The sequence below is a fragment of the Bos indicus x Bos taurus genome, chromosome 2, assembly GCF_003369695.1.
Source record: "Bos indicus x Bos taurus breed Angus x Brahman F1 hybrid chromosome 2, Bos_hybrid_MaternalHap_v2.0, whole genome shotgun sequence".
In the NCBI taxonomy this organism is placed as follows: Eukaryota; Metazoa; Chordata; class Mammalia; order Artiodactyla; family Bovidae; genus Bos; species Bos indicus x Bos taurus.
The window spans coordinates 87,751,306-87,769,736 of record NC_040077.1 but is presented as its reverse complement, the minus strand read 5'-3'; the positions used below and the strand labels follow the sequence as shown (position 1 = coordinate 87,769,736).

Here is an 18,431-nt window from a genome sequence, read left to right as displayed (position 1 = left end):
TGCTCTATGCAAGTATGTGTGTGTCCGTGAATCTAATGAATCATCATGAACTAGTATAACTTAGTCCTTCTCAGTACTAGGTGTATTTTTTTTAATGAGTGCCTATGTGAACTGGCCACTTTCTCCCCTCTTACAGCTAGTAGACATGTTCTAATTTCTCAGAAGACTTTTTGGTCTATGTTATATGACTGTTGGAGTTGGAAATGGCAACCCACTCCAGCATTTGTGCCTGGAGAGTCTCATGGATGGAGGAGCCTGGCGGGCTGTGGACCGTGTGGTTGCAAGGAGTCAGACATGACTGAGCAACTAACACGCAGTGCAACACAATAGGACTATTGGGCTTCCCAGATGGTGCGAGTGGTAAAAAATCCACTTGCCAATGCAGGAGATGCAAGATATGCAGGTTCAATCCCTGGGTCTGGAAGATCCCCTGGAGAAGGAAGTGGCAACCTGCTCCAGTATTCTTGCCTAGAGAATCCCAAGGATAGAGGATCATGATGGGCTACAGTCCACGGGGCTGCAAAGAGTTGAACATGACTGAGCTCGCACATACCTTGGATATGGCTATTACCAATACAGATGTATTCTGGAAATTTTAGGATAAATTTTAAGAATTTTAAGCTTCAACTATTCATGTAAAACACAGTGCCTGACCCTGTGCTAAGTGCAGAGTGTGTGAATGTAACAGAATCTAAGGAACTCTCAGATTTGTGGAGAGATGGGTGTGTGGACAGATGACAATAATACAGCATGTAAGTAAGTTCAGAGAAAGAAAAGAACAATGCCTAAATCCTGGTGGGCTGGGGGACCCAGAAGGTTTCCCGGAAGTAGTGCTGCTCTGGGTCCCTTCCAGAATTCCTCACTAGAGGCACTTTCCAGACAGAGGGGACAGGGGAGGCAAAGGCATTGAGATTAGAGTTCAAGTGTGAGGACTGGAGCTTTTAGAGTCATTGGAGCACAGCCTGAAAGGCTGCGTCGAGGAGCACAGACAGGGCTGGGGCACACGCTGCAGACAGGGCACCCAGCTGTCTGGAATTCGTGAGAGGCCTTGAAGACCTTGGCAAGACGTTGTGTTGGCTGTGGCAGGGAGGCCTGTTGGGAAGTAAACTAACTCAGGCAAGAGATTATACATATAAAGGTCTATATAACAGCAGTGAGAGTAGGATGGAGAGGGGGAAATTAACCCAGCAACTATTTAAAAGGGATAATCAGCAGCAGGTGGGATTGGCTAGATGTGGAGGTTCAGGTCGGGGGAAGGAGTCAATGAGAACTCTCAGATCATAGCTGGGGCAATTTGAGGGTCTTGGAACAGCAGTCGAGAGCGTTAATGATTGATTCCCTGATAATGTCAGTTGTAAGTGTGTTTGTTTTGCACTGAGTTTTCGGCTATTAAATTAAATCCACCCCTAAGCAGCTTCACATTTGGAAGTATAATGACTTTACAGTTCTAGTTTCTGAGGACGACCTACACAGGATAAGCAAATATGCTTAGAAAAGCCAATGCAACGTGGCACAGAGACAAAATCGGACTTGCTTTGTGAAGCTGGGTAGATAAGGATGCTGCATGACTGGTCTCATGGGAATATAATGGTTCATCTGCAACTTGGAAACTGACATCTTTCTTGTGGGAAAAGGAATTGCCGATCCAGTTATTTTGCCCCAGGGAGTCAGGAACTGGGATTTCTTTTCCCAGTGACCATCCTTGGTACCCTGGGAGACAAAGATTTATTTTCTTGAGTAAACCACAGTCAGAATAAGACTGCCTCACCCTGTCTGCTTTCCATGTCTCACCTGGTGTACTTACCACGAATTTTAGAAGCAGAAGTTTCTCCATACCTGGTTACTAAGATCATCAATGTGGAAAATGTAAAACCACTATCCTCATAATGAATTAAATGTGGTTTCAAATTTAAATGAATACTCTAGAATTAACCTTCTGGATGTTTTACTTCACATGATTTAATTTTTCCGTGTTTTTTTTTTTTTCTTGAAAGAAAATAATATCAAGGAAGCCAGTCTCTGATGAAATTAAGTGAAGTTGAAAACTAAAGGCTATATTTGATAAGCTCTCCTTTGACACCTTTTCTTTGCTAAGCCACAAGGAATCTTTGCTGACACTCTCTAGATCGGTGGCTTTTACCTCACTGTCTGAGGAGAAAACGCTTCTTTGATCATTTGACTTTGTTTACCCCGTTTGGACGTTACGATATGATAAACCATACTATGTCCGTGGTGTGGTAATTCTAAATACTTTGCCTTTTACCAGAGTGGTTGATTATAATGCACTGCTTAAGATTTGCTTTCTATAAAAGGAATATTTGTCCTTTTATGTGTTTGATTCACACAGTGCCGTTTTCTCAAGTCCTGTTATTAAGTGGTTACATCCAGAAAGCAAAAATATGCTGAGGTAGTGTTTTATTGGTGAACATCTAATATTTTCACTAACCATAACTGTCAGATTGTTCTGACTTCTGAGTGCCCCACATGTAAAAATCATACAGAAAATGCGGCCTATCATAGGATTCTAAACAGCCCCATGTGAGACCTCAAATACCTGGATTACCTTCTTTTTTATTTTTGCCCTGAAGTAAAGAGTCTAATCTAAACACCCTTTTTCCTTAAATAATTTAAGCTCTCTTCTTTGAGAAGCTGGAATGCAACGTAACTGCTGTGTCATTCATGCTATTACAATTACGGGGAATTTTCATCGTAAGCTGAGTGTTGGCTGAGTTCTGTCAGGATAAAAATCTTCTTCTGCTGCAGATTTTGACAGAATTGGGTATATTGTTTTTTTAAAATGATAACCAAAGATAGAAAAAGTAAAAATTTGTTCGTTACCTACTAAAAATTAACATTTGGGAGAGGAACTTCTCCGTGATATAATTGTTCCTTGTTTGTCTTCACTTTTAATCATAAACTGGAAACACCGAATAGTTCCCTCTGTCACTTCTGGTGTTATTTTTATATTTTAATTAGAAGATGTTTATTCATGCTAAAATGAATTTTTGTTCAAAGCTTTTAAACAAAATAATTTTTGTATTTTCCAGCTAACAGCAGCAAGACCATGTTTGTTATGTGCTAGACAGGGATTTGTAATATGTAGATCAGAGTTCAATTTTGTGTATGCATTTTCTCATCTGATGAATAAATACAACAGAATCCATTGTTATTGTGAGAATAGTTTGTTATCGTTTTTAAGAAACAAGCCCAAAGCATAGTGAACCACTTCAAATATATACTAACTGTAGGATTTGAATAATTAAATTTATCATATGATCCCCAAGTCACATCATACAATCTGTGTAAATCAGGAAGGATGATACTTTAGTTCAAGAAGCCTATATAATTTATTGAGATCCTTTAACTTAAAGTGTACACATCCTTTTCCTCCATGTCATCTTTGTTTCTAAGTCATTCTTTACCAATAGGTGTTTTCCAGTTATTTTTGTCACCAGATTTCTAAATAGTAAGATATTTGAAAGTGGTTTGAATTTTGACCCTAATACTTTTCCTCAGGAATCATTATTTTAGGTCTTCATTGACAGAGCTCTTGGCTGGCTACATGATGTCTGCTCTTGTAAAATATATCTATTTTCTACCTTCTTCAACTTAACATGTTTTCACTTAAAAGTAATTGAAACTCTGCTCTGATTAAGCTTGTTAGATGAAATTTCTTCACCTGAAACAGTTTCTGTACAAGCATAACTCAGAGGTATTGCCAGTTCAGTTCCAGACCACCATGATAAAGCAAATGTCACAACAAAGTGAGTCCCACAAATTTGTTTGGTTCCCCAGTGCATATGAAAATGATGTTCACACCATACTGTAGTCTATTAAGCATGCACTGGATTTTGTCTAAAAAAATGTACATACCTTAATTTTAAAATATAGCTAAAAATTCCTACCCATCATCTGAAAATGTGGGGTTGCCACAAACTTTCAGTCTGTTTTAAAAAAAAAAAGTAATATCTGAGAAATGCAATAAAGCTGAGCTCAATAATGCATTCTATTCTTATAAGCTTGAATCTGTTTTAAAAACTCAAAGTCCAGCGCTCACTGGGTCAGGCATCACTGGCTTTTCGAAAGGTTGTTTTCATTTGATTTGCATTTTACTTCACTTGAGAATTATTTAGCTAACTGGATTAACTGTTTAATAATTCTAATGGATCATTCTTATCCTGAACCTTTGCACATCTTTCTCTCTAGCCCTTTTGCCATTGATGATGTGTCATGAATTTCTAGTTTGGTTCTTTTAATGACATTATGAATTCCAGGTACTCAATTCATCCTAGCATTTTACACTCTTCATTATCTTTAACTTAACTTAAGAGCTCTTCTTTCATCCATGCTGGTGCAAAAGTCACTCAGCTATACCAATGAACACACCATGCAGGCATTTAGAAATCAGAATACCATAGGTCACTGTCAGCTCTGGTCATGTCATGTTACTCTTTACTCATTTTCACTCAAAAGGCTTCCCTGGTGGCTCAGCTGGTCAAGAATCCATCTGCAACGCAGGAGACCTGGGTTCAATCCCTGGGTTGGAAAGATCCCCTGGAGAAGGGAAAGGCTACCCAATCAGTATTCTGGCCTGGAGAATTTCATGGACTGTATAAGTCCATGGGGTCACAAACAGTTGGACACAACTGGGCGATTTTCACTTTCAAAGACTCTTTAACATTACCTGTAACGTGAATCTGATCTTCAAAAGATAGGCTTTCCCTGTTAATTTTTAGGCAGAGTTTTGTGTTTTGAGATGACACTGTGAACGGTGGTAGAAGTATAGGGAACAGGGGGAAATGAACACTCATGGGTGTCAGGCAAATGGGGCTTGGGTGGATGGGCTGAGGGATGATTTCTCCTAGGAAGAAAGACACAGGGTTGTAGCCTGGACCGTCCTGAAGAATCTACTCTTCCTGAATTATCCCATGAACAGTTTGTGGAATGATTTTGGTCATATTAGGTTCTAAATTATCAAATAAACCTATGTATCATGTGACGCTGATGAAGGAAAAGTTTTCATTGCTTATAGGTTCAGTATATGCCTATGTTTTATCTCTTTTGCATTCTAATAGGAGAGAGATTTGCTTTTTATGTGTCATGGAGTCCATTTGATGGGAATACAGCTCCTCATCTTGACCCTGCTTAATTTGCTATCAGCTCATCTCCTTGTATTAGAAAAGCAGCTCGCCCAGCTACCTCTAGAGTCTGCAGACTGTGGCCACTCAGTATAGTCAGATTAAGAACTACAACACATTTTTTTTTAACCCAAACCATACCACAGTTGTTGGTATAGTTGTTCTCAATTTGTTACTAAAGAGGAAATGATATAAGCCAAAGGCTGTTTTAAGAACTATGCTTCCTCTAAACCCCCAAGTTTGTTTTAACAGATTATTGTGTCATAGTGTTTTTATGCTTTTATCTTTGACCAAAGTGTTTATTTTGATAAACAATTATTAAACTGCATTAAAAACATACATGATGTTCCAGTCCTATCTTGGTTACAATATTAAAGGAAACTCAGACTAAGGCTGGATGAAATTGAACACATATTTCCATGTCAGACTTCCTACCATTTTGCTTGTTTGTATTGATTTCTCTTGACATGGTCTTCTTTTATTGAGCACTACTCTTTTTTTTTTTTTTTTAGTTCTTATTCTCTCTCTTCCCCCTTCCTCCCCTCCCCAAATCCCCTTCAATAGCTGTATGTGCTAAGAGCAATTGTAAAAGGAGACCAACTTAAATTAAACCTGCCTGGAGTCAAAATGTAATCTAACACCTGTAGTCTGCAATTTGTCATCACTTCATGGATACTGTTTTTTTTTTTTTTTTAATAACAGATTTCCTGAGTTTTGACCTTAGGATACTGTATAATCCAAAAAAAAAAAAAAAAGGCAACAAAACTAAACCATAGTTTTTAATAAGTCTTATAATGTTAGAATGTGAAATTACAACCATAAGAAACAACTCAAGTAACACCATTTGAAGTTAGAAATAGTGCTGAGTTGTACATCTAGGCAGATCTGTTTTGCCTGTGAAAATGTCTCTGAATGATAAAGTCAGGAGGCAAAGCATAATGCTGTGTACTTTCTCCTACACTTGTTCTCTAATACCTTCCTAGGTGACTGAATTCAGGTCAGGATGTTTTTAACTCTAAGATCCATTTTGAGTTTTCTAGTAAATGGTTTAGTTTTCATTAGGGCTAAGACACAGCTATATATTCAGTATGATTTATGTGGTATAGAGTTTTCAAACTTTTAAGTATTGGGATCTCCTTTCACTATTCCTATTAAGGACTCCAATAATGTGCATATCAATACTTATCATATTAGAAATTAGTTCTGAGAAAACTTAAATGTTTATTTTTTTGAAAATAACTATAAATAATATGTGTATAAATGATATATTTTAATGAAGATCACTGTATCCTCCCCCCAAAAATATAAGAAGAGTCACATTGTTTTAAATATATTTTTGCAAATATTTTTAACGTCTGACTTAATGGAAGGCCTCTGGATTATCATAATTACTTCTGTATTCATTCTGATACAACGTGTAGCTTATAGTTTGGTTGAAGTAATTGAAGAAAAGCAAGCCTCACACAGACATGTAATTAGAAAAGGAAGGCATATTTTAATAGCCTTTCCAGGAAATTATGATTTTCTTTTTTGATACAAAACTCTACAAGTGGTCATTTCTTAAAGGTTAGTTGCAGAGTGGAATCTAAAATGATATCAGTGAACTTTCTTTTTTTTTACATTATAATTCATTTGTCTGCCTTTTACTTTGAATAAGTATTTTACCTATTCATAATTTTATAATATCAATATTTATAAAATATTGATGCAGTGAGTTATGCAGATCTTCTAAATATTGACACATTTCATTGTATGACATATTTTTAAAAAATTCTTGAATAATCATCAGTATCACCAGGGAGGTATTTAAGTATAGGGGAACTAAGTTTTTAGTGGAAACTACAAGTTTTCCAACTTTTTTATTTTTGCTGGGAAGGTAAAATTTAATCATTGGCAACAAATTGTACAGATTTTTTTTTTTTTAATCAACAGGCTTACTTCATTTTTAAGAGAATGTCTGCCACAAACCTAAGTCTGAAAACTATAGTATGCCTGTTGGTTGTTATTTCAAATAAAAATGATATTTATTTCATTACAAAGGTGCTAGTTCAGCTCTCAACTCACACAGTTGCACAAATGCTCTTTGCTCAGACAGTAAAGAATCTGCCTGCAATGCAAGACACCCAGGTTCTATCCATGGGTTGGGAAGATCCCCTGGAGAAGGGAATGGCTATGTACCCCAGTATTTTTGTCTGGAGAATTCCATGAACAGAGGAGCCTGGCAGACTACAGTCCATGGGGTTGCAAAGAGTTGGACATTACTGAGTGACTTTCATTTCACTTCTTTCTCATGAGAACCATTTTACTTAGGTATGTCACAGAAGTGTGTTATCTCTCTTAATCCTTATAAAACTGCAAGGAAGATTTTATAGATTAATAAACACTGTGGTTCTGAGAAAGTAACTTGTTCAGAGTTGCACAGCTAGTAAGCAGATGTGCTTTTTAGGATGAAGACTGGATGCAAAACCAGAACTTTGTAACCTCACAACTCCTGCTAACAACTTTTATATAAAAGCAACCTTAAGGATTATGCAGTGCCCTGGAGCTGATTTTAACACACACACACACACAAAATGGTAAAGACAAACAAATTGTTAGGTATAAGTTCCTGTAATGAGTAATGGTTTCTTTACTTTAAAGCATAGTTTTGCTAAAGATGAATAATAGCAAGAAAAAGTAAGTTGCACAGAACAAAAATAGTAACTGGCCTGCAATTAAAGGAAGAGAGAATATGGATTAATCTAGTACAGCAGAAGAAAGATGCACTGAGCACTTAGGTGTGCCAATGTGTAGCTCACAGTCCAACAGATGAGAGAGACGTATGATAGTTACATTAATTATTAATTACTAATGCTAAATTCTCCCCCATTGAGTTTTGAGCCAAAATTAAAAGTCTTAGATGCTGATTTTGAAAAAAAGGGAAAATTTGAAATTTAAGACAAATATCTCAGTTATATTTTTTATATATAGTATACTTTAAAAATAGCAGCACTGACTCATTCATTTAACAAATTCTAATTGAGTTATGCATGAGGGCTTTCCAGTTGTTCTAACCAGTTTTTCTTATTGCCTGTTAAGTATACTTTCTCAGAATTTTTAGTAGAAGAATGCTTTCCTTCTTTGGATAAACTATTTTACCTTCTGTTATTTTTGTCAACATTCTGTTATTTTAAATGAGGTAAAATTAAACAAGTAAAAAGAATTCTGTTATTGACTCAAATGCAGTTAGAAGTCATCTCCTATTGATGTTCACCACCATGGACAACATGAAGCTCTGGCGACACTCTCACTCCTGCGGGTGAGGCTTGTCAGAGAGAGAGGGATGCGGCCATCTGGGAGCCCATTTTAACCCATTACCTATTACCCCACTAGATCAACCACCCTCTATAGTCACCTCCTTAATAATTTCTCATTTTCTCTATATAAAAAAGACCACAAAGTCTTGGCATATTATAAGTAATCCAGTTCACCCCATAATGATACAGTGAATTATATACTTTCCTAAACTTAATCATTCAGGATCTCACTTCCTTCCCTGCAGGCAAAAGCCATTATATTTTACACATGGCTCCCAGCTGGTTTTCATTGAGGCCTTCAAAATCTATTTGAACACTGAGCAGTTTAAGAAGAGCTGCTTTATCTTTCTTAGTCAGTCTTTGTCATGGTACCATTTTGTCCTTGTGTTTTTAAAATTTTCCATCTCTAAGGCAGAAAAACAACATATATCCTTATTGCGCTTTGTTACTGGGCAAGGAGGTGTTGGGCTTTATTTTGAAGTTGATATCTCTTTTGAATATATCCGCAGCCTTTCTTTCTTCATTGCTGTGTTCCTGTTCATTTATATATATGTATGTCGTATTTCAGCCCAAAGAGATTTCAGTGAATAAATAAGAACACACTTATTAAACTTTTACATTTCTATTTGATTATATTCTACTCATAACTTATTCATCAACACTTGACTGTTAGAGATAGGACTCCTTATTAGAAAGCTTTGTAGACTGCTAGGTCCAGTTATTATAGACACTCCAAAAAAATGAATTCTTTTTTTTACTTTTTTAACCCAAGGTCTATGGTTTTAAACATAATTTCTTTTAGACATGATAAACACTTCTGATGAGAAGGCAGTCATCAGTTAAATGTAAATTAACCATTCTTTTGAGGATAGCAGTGCCAGTGCATCCTTCTGATTGTTTTGATGATAGTATTGCTATTTGTGATACTGTATTGAAAGTCCAGTTATATATGTGAGCTTTTCCGTACTATATATATATATATGCAGGAATATTTCTCTTCTCTCTAGTGATAGTGGTAGTTTCAAGTCCTACTGTGTTTTGGGGTAGATCAGATGATATGATTATAGATCACAGTAAGGGTTTCCCTCACCCTGATAGTAGAATGCCAAGGCCCCGCTGCTCCGGCTCTGGCCCTGACCACCCCTCACTTGTCATTTCTGTCTAGTGGAGGGCTGTCTGATGCCATGCCCTATGATGGCAATGACAATGCTGCTGTTGGAAATGTGCAATATCTGTGCTGTCCAGTGTGGTGTTGTACAGTGTGGATATCCAGCACTGGAAATAAGGCTCGTGTGCCTGAGAGAGCTAAGTGTTTTTTCTTCTTTCAGTTTTAATGAATTTAGATGTCAGTAGCTGTGTGTGGCTAGTAAGCTGCTGTACTGGGTGGCACAGATTTAACTTGCTGCCTCCCTCGATGTTCTTCAAATGCACTGAGTGTACTTCTTCCTCCTAGCGTGTTCATTTGCTATTTTCCTCTGTCTGGGATGCCCATCTTCATGGCTAGGTCCTCACTTCCTGCAGGCTTCTGCTCAAATGCCACCTCCTTAGGGAGCCTTCCTTGAATCACTGAATCTAAAATAACGTCATCTCCCCCCAGTTCTTCTCCATATGCTGTGCTCTATTTTTGCTGATAGTGTTTATTACTGCCTGATATCTTATTTACAGTCTCTCTCTTCTACTCTGGAGCCTTTGCTCGGTTTTCCCATGCGATCTTGCTCATAGAAGACGGGAGAACAGCATGTTTACAGACATGGGATTTAAAATCAGATATGTTTTAGATTCCCAGTCCTGCTAATTAGAATCTATGAGACCTCTCATAAATTACCTATACTCTCTGAATCCCAGTTTTCTCATCATGAATGGAGTAAAAATACCTAGTCTAGGATTATTGTGAAAATAAAATGCATTTATAGATTTAGGCCAATGTTTAGGTTCATAATAACTTTACATTAATGCCACCATCTATTATTAATATTATTATTATTATTGAAGCTGCCTAGATATTTCACTGCTATGAACCCTCATCATTATATTTAAAAAATAACAATAGAAGATACAAAAAAAGAAATAGAAGAAGACTTTCAAATAAACCTTTTAAAACTCTTTTTGTAGAAATTATCAGAAATGAATTGCTGACCAGATTAAGCTCAATTGTGATGGAGAAAAATCCAAACCAAAATGAACTGGGATGAATTGTCAGGCTTCAGTTTGCAAAGGTCATGAGGAAAGGGATGGATAGCTATCTTTACAGAATGATATATTCTGTTATTTGGGAAAATCATGTGAAGAGAGATGATGGACTTTAGGAGTACAAAGGTCAGCTTCTGAGCCCATTTTTAAAAAGGGGAAAAAGGATGAGGCTGGAAAATGTGCAGACTTGGGCAGATTTATGTAACTATCTGGGTAGCTGCTCTATCATACTTACCTTTTAAAAAATATATCAGAAAACAATCATCTGGGTTTGGAAAGAACTTGTTAGGAAAGAGCATATCTCTGTTTAGTTGGCAGGGCATTCTCTGTCTTGGTTGAAATAATTGTAAATTTTGTGGTTTCAAAAAGTCAATCAGCTAGAAATATATACCTGCATTGTCAGATGATCTGAGGAACAGGATGGTGTGTAGTCCATCCAGCAGGAATCAGTGACACAGCCTCAGGCTAGAGTTACTCAGGGTGCTGGCTGGGGACAGGAACCAAACTTGAGTCATTCTAGTTAACACACAAGGAATTTCAAATATCTCTGAAAAGTTCAGACAGACAAACCAAAATTTAGTCAAGTGGGAGTTCAGAAATCAGTCCTATGAAGAGGTGACTTGATCCTACGGTTTAGAGGGAGGATTTGGGAAGAGAGTTTGGCCTGCCATCTCCGTCTTTTGGCTCTCCTCTACTTTTGTGCAGAGTATTCACACCATTGGAAGAAGTGCTGCACGACCGTAGGAGCTCCCTGATTGTCATAGTAATGAGCTACTACAAGTGGCTGGTGAGGAAATGTAGGCAGTGCTTTTGCTAAAAATTATCTACAGACAATAAGCAACTCTCTGCCTGGAGTAATCAGAACATTTCAGGAGACTAAAGATAGTTGAGACTTGGGGACTCTTTTTGTCTCAGATACTATGCACATTGTACTCTTTCCTATCTGGTCAAAGATGCTAGAAATATCATTTAACCTTCATGCAAATACTGTTATGCCTTCCAACTCAATATAGAGTATTGAACTAACCCAGGATCTCTCACTTTGTAGATCATTTCTATTGCTATTATTTCTCTGAAAAAGATCTTCCTCTCCTATGAGGGCAGTGACATTGTCATTGTTCCTTGGAAACCTACTTTCTTAGACTGACTGCTCCCTATGTTTAAAGTTTCCAACTTTGAGGGTGCTCTTGAAATGCTCCATGTTTCCAGGTTGTTATTGATTCAAGTAGCACCTTCACAAGGAACTGTGAGGACTAAATGAGTTAATCCATGTAAAGTTCTTAGAAATGCCTGGCACAGAGTAAGCGTTCAGTTAGTGGTAGCTACTATGATCATTGTTTTCCCATTCCATCTGTGGCTTCTCTCTATTCGTGCGTTACTACTGCTAGGTTCAAAGTTAGAAGGGGAGGGAAAATAGGCCAATTGGTGGGACCTCAGGAGAAGAACAAACCCTATCATGCAGAAAGATTAGAGTAACTTCAAAGAATAGTTTTGGAAAATCTCTTTAAATCTAACCAATGCACAATGGAAAACCCCTAAAGAACCAATCTAATTATTTAATTAAATGGAACCGTTATGCTGACTTTTACTACAGAAGGCAAGCATAATTTAGAAAATGGGGCATTTTAATTCTCTTTTGTTTTCCAATTAACGCAATTGCTCTAAAAGGAGGTCCTGTGCTTGAGTGTACATGTTCTATGAGTACATATTCCCTGCGTAATTTCAGTCTCTCTCTTATTCTTTCATATCCAAAAAAAAAAAAAAAAACCCCAACCAAACAAAAAACCCTCACCTGTTGACATGGAGGTTTATTTATTACAGTGCTCAGGCTACCCAGATTACAACCTTGGAGCAAATATCTTCCTGCTGTCAAAGCTGCCCTGAACACGCAGGCCCACCACGCAGCTTTCCTCTCCCTGTGGCTATAATTAGGACATTGAAGTAATGGAGCTCTCACTTTTTTGCTGATGCCAGCTCACCACAGCAGACCACATGAGTTTACTTTTAGTTGAAAGTGGTAAAGAAAATGCCAAGAACATTCATTTTAATTGGTCAACATTATATGGGCCTTTAGTGCCACCGTTTTATGGTCCTCTGTTTTAGATTTCTTTCTGCCACCGGCCATCAACTATTATGATGGGTGTTCTTATGTGCATTTGATTATCCTTTTATTGTTATTTGTTTATGAATGATTAAAAATTTCATCCTCTTTTTTTTTTACCCAAGTAACAATTTCATCTGCCCTAATAGCTATTAAATTCTATAGAAAAGACTGATGTTTTCACATCATTGAAAAATTAGTTTTTCATCAAATAGTCCCTGAAACTAGGAGAGATGGCAGAGATTTTTTTCTTAAATGCTTGCTCTGATGCTGGTATTTTGTAGCCTAAAAAATGGGTCATTAGGGTAATGTGTGGGGAGGGTGGCGGTGGTGGTAGCAGTGATACTCTAGTGTAACTAGACATGTTGCTTATGCATTGATTGGACTGAGTTCACTTGAACTCTGGAAAATGTTTAATTTGTTACTCTAACATGGAAAAGGCCATGTAAAATAGGAGAGAATGGTAAAAGAGAAACATGTGTTTTTGAAAAAGTGAACTCACTATTCTTAAAGGTCTTGGGGCGGGGGGTGATCCAGGAAGTTAGACACTGATCTGAGTGGAGGAAATACAGTGTTTGCCTTTGACATTGATAGAATACTTGTCATGGGGACCTTCATGATAGCTTTTTAATTACATAGCACTGCGCACAGAGTCAGACATGACTGAAGCGACTTAGCAGCAGCAGCTGCTTATGTTGCAAGATGTGAAGATTAGTCAGATTGAAGAAGATCATAAGTAAATATTAAAATGGGAAACTATTTCATGCAGAGAGGATGTTGTAAAAGCAGTTACGAAGATCAAGAATAAGTTTGCCCAACGGGTGTCAAATGCGGCTTCCCTGATGGCTCAGCCGTAAAGAATCTGCCTGCAACGCAGGAGACACAGGAGAGGTGGTTTGATCTCTGGGTTGGGAAGATCCCTTGGAGGAGGAAATGGCAACCCACTCCAATATTCTTGCGTGGACAATCCCATGGACAGAGGAGCCTGCCAGGCAATAGTCCAAAGGGTCACAAAGAGTCAGGCACTACTGAGTGACTGACCACAGCTAGTGTCAAATGACAAAACTAATGCAATGTAGTGATGAGTTTGATACCCTTTATTCAAGGGAGACAGCCCATGGATGGGGCTACAGTTCCTCACAAGCAGTGGAGCAGCGTTCTGGAGGGATTTGGGGCATCATTTTAGAGCAGTGGAAGTGGCAACACAGAAGACAGGACATGATTGGTGGGGATTGCATGTCTGACTTTATTTAGATCAAAGAACAAGGAAGTAAGTATAGAGCCCAGAGCTGACGTTGCATTCGGGGATGGGCCGAATGGATACTGTGATTCTGGTCAAGCAGAGCATTTACAGCCAACCACATGAAAGTTCAGTCTGCTGATGTGGCACCAGGCAGGAGTGGCTCCAACTTGGGTCTAGAAATTTTTTTTTTAAATACTAGTTTTGTGTTATTTTTGAGTGGGGAATAGGTAGAAATGAAAGAGAAATTTAAGTTAATTACAACTAGAAAGCCTTGACATGAAGGATAACAACAACAACAACAACAAAGGAAGTGAGCTGCAAAACAAAGGGTGACTAGTTTGTTCTCTAGCCTCAGTGGTGGACTAGTGGCTAGGATTCTTGGTTTTCACCCAGGCTAACCAGGTGCAGTTCCTGGGCAGGAAAGCAAGGTCTCCCTTCAAGACACCAGGCATTGCTGTCTCCTTGATATTAGTGATATTGAGAAGGTCCATTTATGAGTATAAAGTAGTCATCTAAAGTTCATAATTTAATAAAAAGCTGTAAGTTTATATATATATATATATATATATATTAAAAAACCATTATTGTTTAAGGATTAAGATCAAGGTTAAAAGAAAATAAATTTAAGTTGTTCCTAATGGAGTATTAATTTTCTGACTCAAATACTATTCCTGTGTTACACTTCAAGAATAATTTATGAGGCTGATATAATAATGACATCATTTATTGGATGTTTGGTCTAAGCCAGAGGTGAACAAACTCTGGCCCATGAACCAAATACAAGCTACCTCTTGTTTTTATAAATAAAGTTTATGGCAACATAGCCATGCTCATTTGTGTATGTTCACATTATAAAGATAGAATTGAAACATCGCAACAGAGATGGTGAGGCCCTGCTAAGGCTAAAATATTTCCTACCTGGCCCTTTGCTGAAAAAGTTTGTCAACCTCTGGTTTAAGGCAGGCACTGTTCTTTACATGCAATATGTCATTTAATCCTTACAATATCCCTAGGAAGCTAGTGTCTTATCCTTCTTTCATATATGATGAAATTGAGGCTTAAAGATGTTTAGTGTCTTGCACAGAGACACCCAGCTATGTGAAAGAATCGGGACGTGAATTCATGTGATCTCATTTGCAGAGCCTCCACTTTTCCTCTGGGTCCAGTTTTTTGTCCTTGGGCTCCAGAGAGGTGGCACATCATACTGTTTAACAGCAAGACCCTGGAGCCAGACCCTTTGAATTTGAATAACCTTGGGCAACATGTGACTTAACTTCTTTGTGCCTCAGAATGGAAACATTACTATTATTAACCTCTTGTTTTGTAGATGAGATTCTTAATCTCCAGAAATTCAGTTAAGTTTTCAGAAGACCTGAACTTACAATGACTATGCATTACTAAAATGCTAAGCAGACAACATGTATTTCAGAAGAATGATGGCTTTTGAAAGGTGAAATAGTGAATCAAATGTTATTATTATTATTTTTTTTTAATTATCAGGTCCTTCACAGACAGCAGTCTCAGCCAGCCAAGGAGAGCTCTCCTCCCAGAGAAGAAGCACCCCCACCACCTCCTCCGACCGAAGACAGTTGTGCCAAAAAGCCTCGGTCTCGTACAAAGATCTCTTTGGAAGCCCTTGGTATCCTCCAAAGCTTCATTCATGATGTGGGCCTCTACCCTGATCAGGAAGCTATCCATACTCTTTCTGCTCAGCTGGATCTCCCCAAACACACCATCATCAAGTTCTTCCAGAACCAGCGGTACCACGTGAAACATCATGGGAAGCTCAAGGAACACCTGGGCTCGGCAGTAGATGTGGCCGAGTATAAGGACGAGGAGCTGCTGACAGAGTCAGAAGAGAATGACAGTGAGGAAGGCTCGGAGGAGATGTACAAAGTGGAGGCTGAGGAGGAGAATGCGGAAAAAAGTAAGGCCGCACCCGCTGAAATTGACCAGAGATAATGTGAACTCCAATCAGGCAAAGCAATACACCGGTCCAAGGATTTTCTGTTTTAGTTTCTCTGAAAACTTTTTTTTTTTGCCTTATTTTATTTTTGTCTTTTTTGGTCTTTTTGTTCTCCTTCCTTTTTTTTTTTTTTTGACATTTCTTTGTTGCACAGGATACACCTGTAGACTGAATAAGTTCAGTATTTCCGAATCAGACATCGCCTTGGCAAAGACACTAAAGTGTTATGCTTTACAATGGACTGGATCGTAGTCATTATAATCACAGGAGACTCTGCCTTCATTATCCTTGCACTTATGGAAGAGACACCAGGCAAGTTCCCAGATGAAAAGACCTATGAAATAAATGAAGGAAGCTACAAGTGTGTGTGTATATGTATATGTATATATCTATATATTTACATATATATATTAAATTGCATGGGACAGAGAACTTTACAATCCGAAAGAATAGACTGTGAAATGAGTTCTTAAAGAAGAGACTTGTTTATGTATTAAAAAAAAACAAACCACTTCACAGTGAGTCGCTTTGGCTTTTTGATAAACTGCGGCCTGCTCTCAGGGTGGGGTGACTTATTTTTGAATTCCTATTTATTTTCTGTGTTTGTCCCTGATTTTTTTTTTTTTTTTTAATTCTATGGCTTCCTATCTGGCAGCTTGATGGGTAATTTTTGAGGTATGTATTTAACTAAATAAATCAACACTGCCAAAAAAAGTAAAAGAAAGAAAGAAGAATAAAGTGGAAAAAAAATCAGGGCACCTTAAAATGATACCAGTCACATTAATCTTAAAGACACAATGCACACTTAAATGACTCGATGTGTTCCGTTACTCAACTTGTTGTTACTGTAGTGAACAGGTGCATTTCTGTGGAATTCCAAACGAGTGAAGCTGAAATTCAGTGCAGAGAAAACTCGTTTATTAGTGCAGCCTCGATAAAATGACATTTTGACATCAGACAAATGGAATTCACAGTATGAGCCACATTTTATTGTGAAATTTATTTACCTGCTCGTGGCTTCAGATCTTAAAATTAATAAGCCTGCTCATTTTAACTTGTTTATTGTTGCTGTTTTCTTTTACTTTTCTTTTTTTTTTTTAAATAGAAAATAGTTCAATGTAATGTTAAGTTAGAAAAGAAGTTGCTGCCCAGGTAAAGGGGCTCCTTCTCAAATAAATCCCCGTCCCTCCAGCTCCCAAGAGATGTTTCTCATTTTTGTTTCACTTTGGGCGTCTTCTTCTTCGTATACATTCCATCCACTTAACCAGACATTTTTAGTCCTTGCTCTCATGCACCTCATCCCTTCCCTGCTATGGGAGCAGCCCTAACGAAAACCTGTTTTTAAATCATTGTGCAGCTCCAAGCAATAGAGTAAGCAAAGCAATTTCAGTGGAATCGCCTACTTGTCATAAACTGAAACATTTTCCCAGTCACCTACATAGCAGTTACCTTACGTAAAGCAGAACTAATGCCGACTGGCTGTTTAAGGGAATGAGCATTAAAGCTGCAATCTACTATAGTTCTCCCACCGCCTTTAGCTTCCCATCAGAAACCATTACTTCCCACTGCTACTTCTAGTCATTGCAAGAGGAGACCTCACCTTCAGGACTGGCCAATCGAACCTAACCCATTCAAGGTGGCCATCAAACAGTCCCACACAGTTGGATTTTTTTTAAGAGTTGTGCTCTCATGCAACCTTGTCAAAGACCTCATGCAATATCACTTTGAAAGTTATTTTCTGTTTACTACACAAACATTGTAATATAACTGTTAATACTATTTATATATTTGAAAGGTATAAAAGGTCGGAGTTAAAAAAAAAACCTCTATTTGTAGATATTAACTCAGAACTTACGATATACAGGGAGAAGACATGTTGCAATACAAGCTAATTCTAGCTGCTCAGTAACCTCTGGAGTTTTTAAAGGGACATTTTCCTGTACTTTTTCAAATAATGATGTTTAAAAAATGATCTTGACACGAGCGTTATATACCTTTGCAAAAGGATGGTGGTTTGCAGTCAAGCCTGGGCCCATCCTTCCTATTTCTGTAGTATGCTGCAGCTTTAATCAGAAAGTCCGTGGTTGCTGCTTCCTGATCTCCGAGTTACTCTTTTCCAAATTGTCTTCTTACACTGTTGCTGAAGGTCACTCTGTACACGTAATGGAAACTGATTTTGCCAAGCTCTTACAAGGTGGTTCATCTCTCGATGGCATCCGCATTTGGTATCTTTTACACTTCAACCAAAAATTTATTAGGTATTTTTCAATGCTAAGTCTTGCCTTTTATTTTTTAATTTCACTGCCAAGTTTGCAGTGGTTCTAAGTGAATCTGTGGGCATTTTAGCCTGTGGTCTTGCCAGATCTTTGCGAATTACAATGCATATATGTCTATTTATTCAATATCTGTCATATAATATCTATTTGGAAGAAGAAACTTTCTCTTGTAGTGCCTCTTGACAAAGCACAATTTCCTGCCCCACCCCTTTTTTTTTTGT

The 18,431-nt window shown here is 37.8% G+C and overlaps 1 protein-coding gene across 4 annotated transcripts in view; it reads left to right on the top strand.

Annotated features, from left to right (window-relative positions):
- SATB2 (SATB homeobox 2) overlaps positions 1-16,293 on the top strand; it is a 210,033-nt gene extending 193,740 nt beyond the window's left edge. For all 4 annotated transcript variants that reach the window (XM_027563810.1, XM_027563818.1, XM_027563828.1 and 1 more), the window contains one exon: positions 15,469-16,293. In XM_027563810.1, the coding sequence (XP_027419611.1) occupies positions 15,469-15,930 (462 nt within the window). In that variant the 3' untranslated portion in view covers positions 15,931-16,293. The remainder of the gene's footprint in view (positions 1-15,468) is intronic.
- Positions 16,294-18,431: the final 2,138 nt, after the last annotated feature.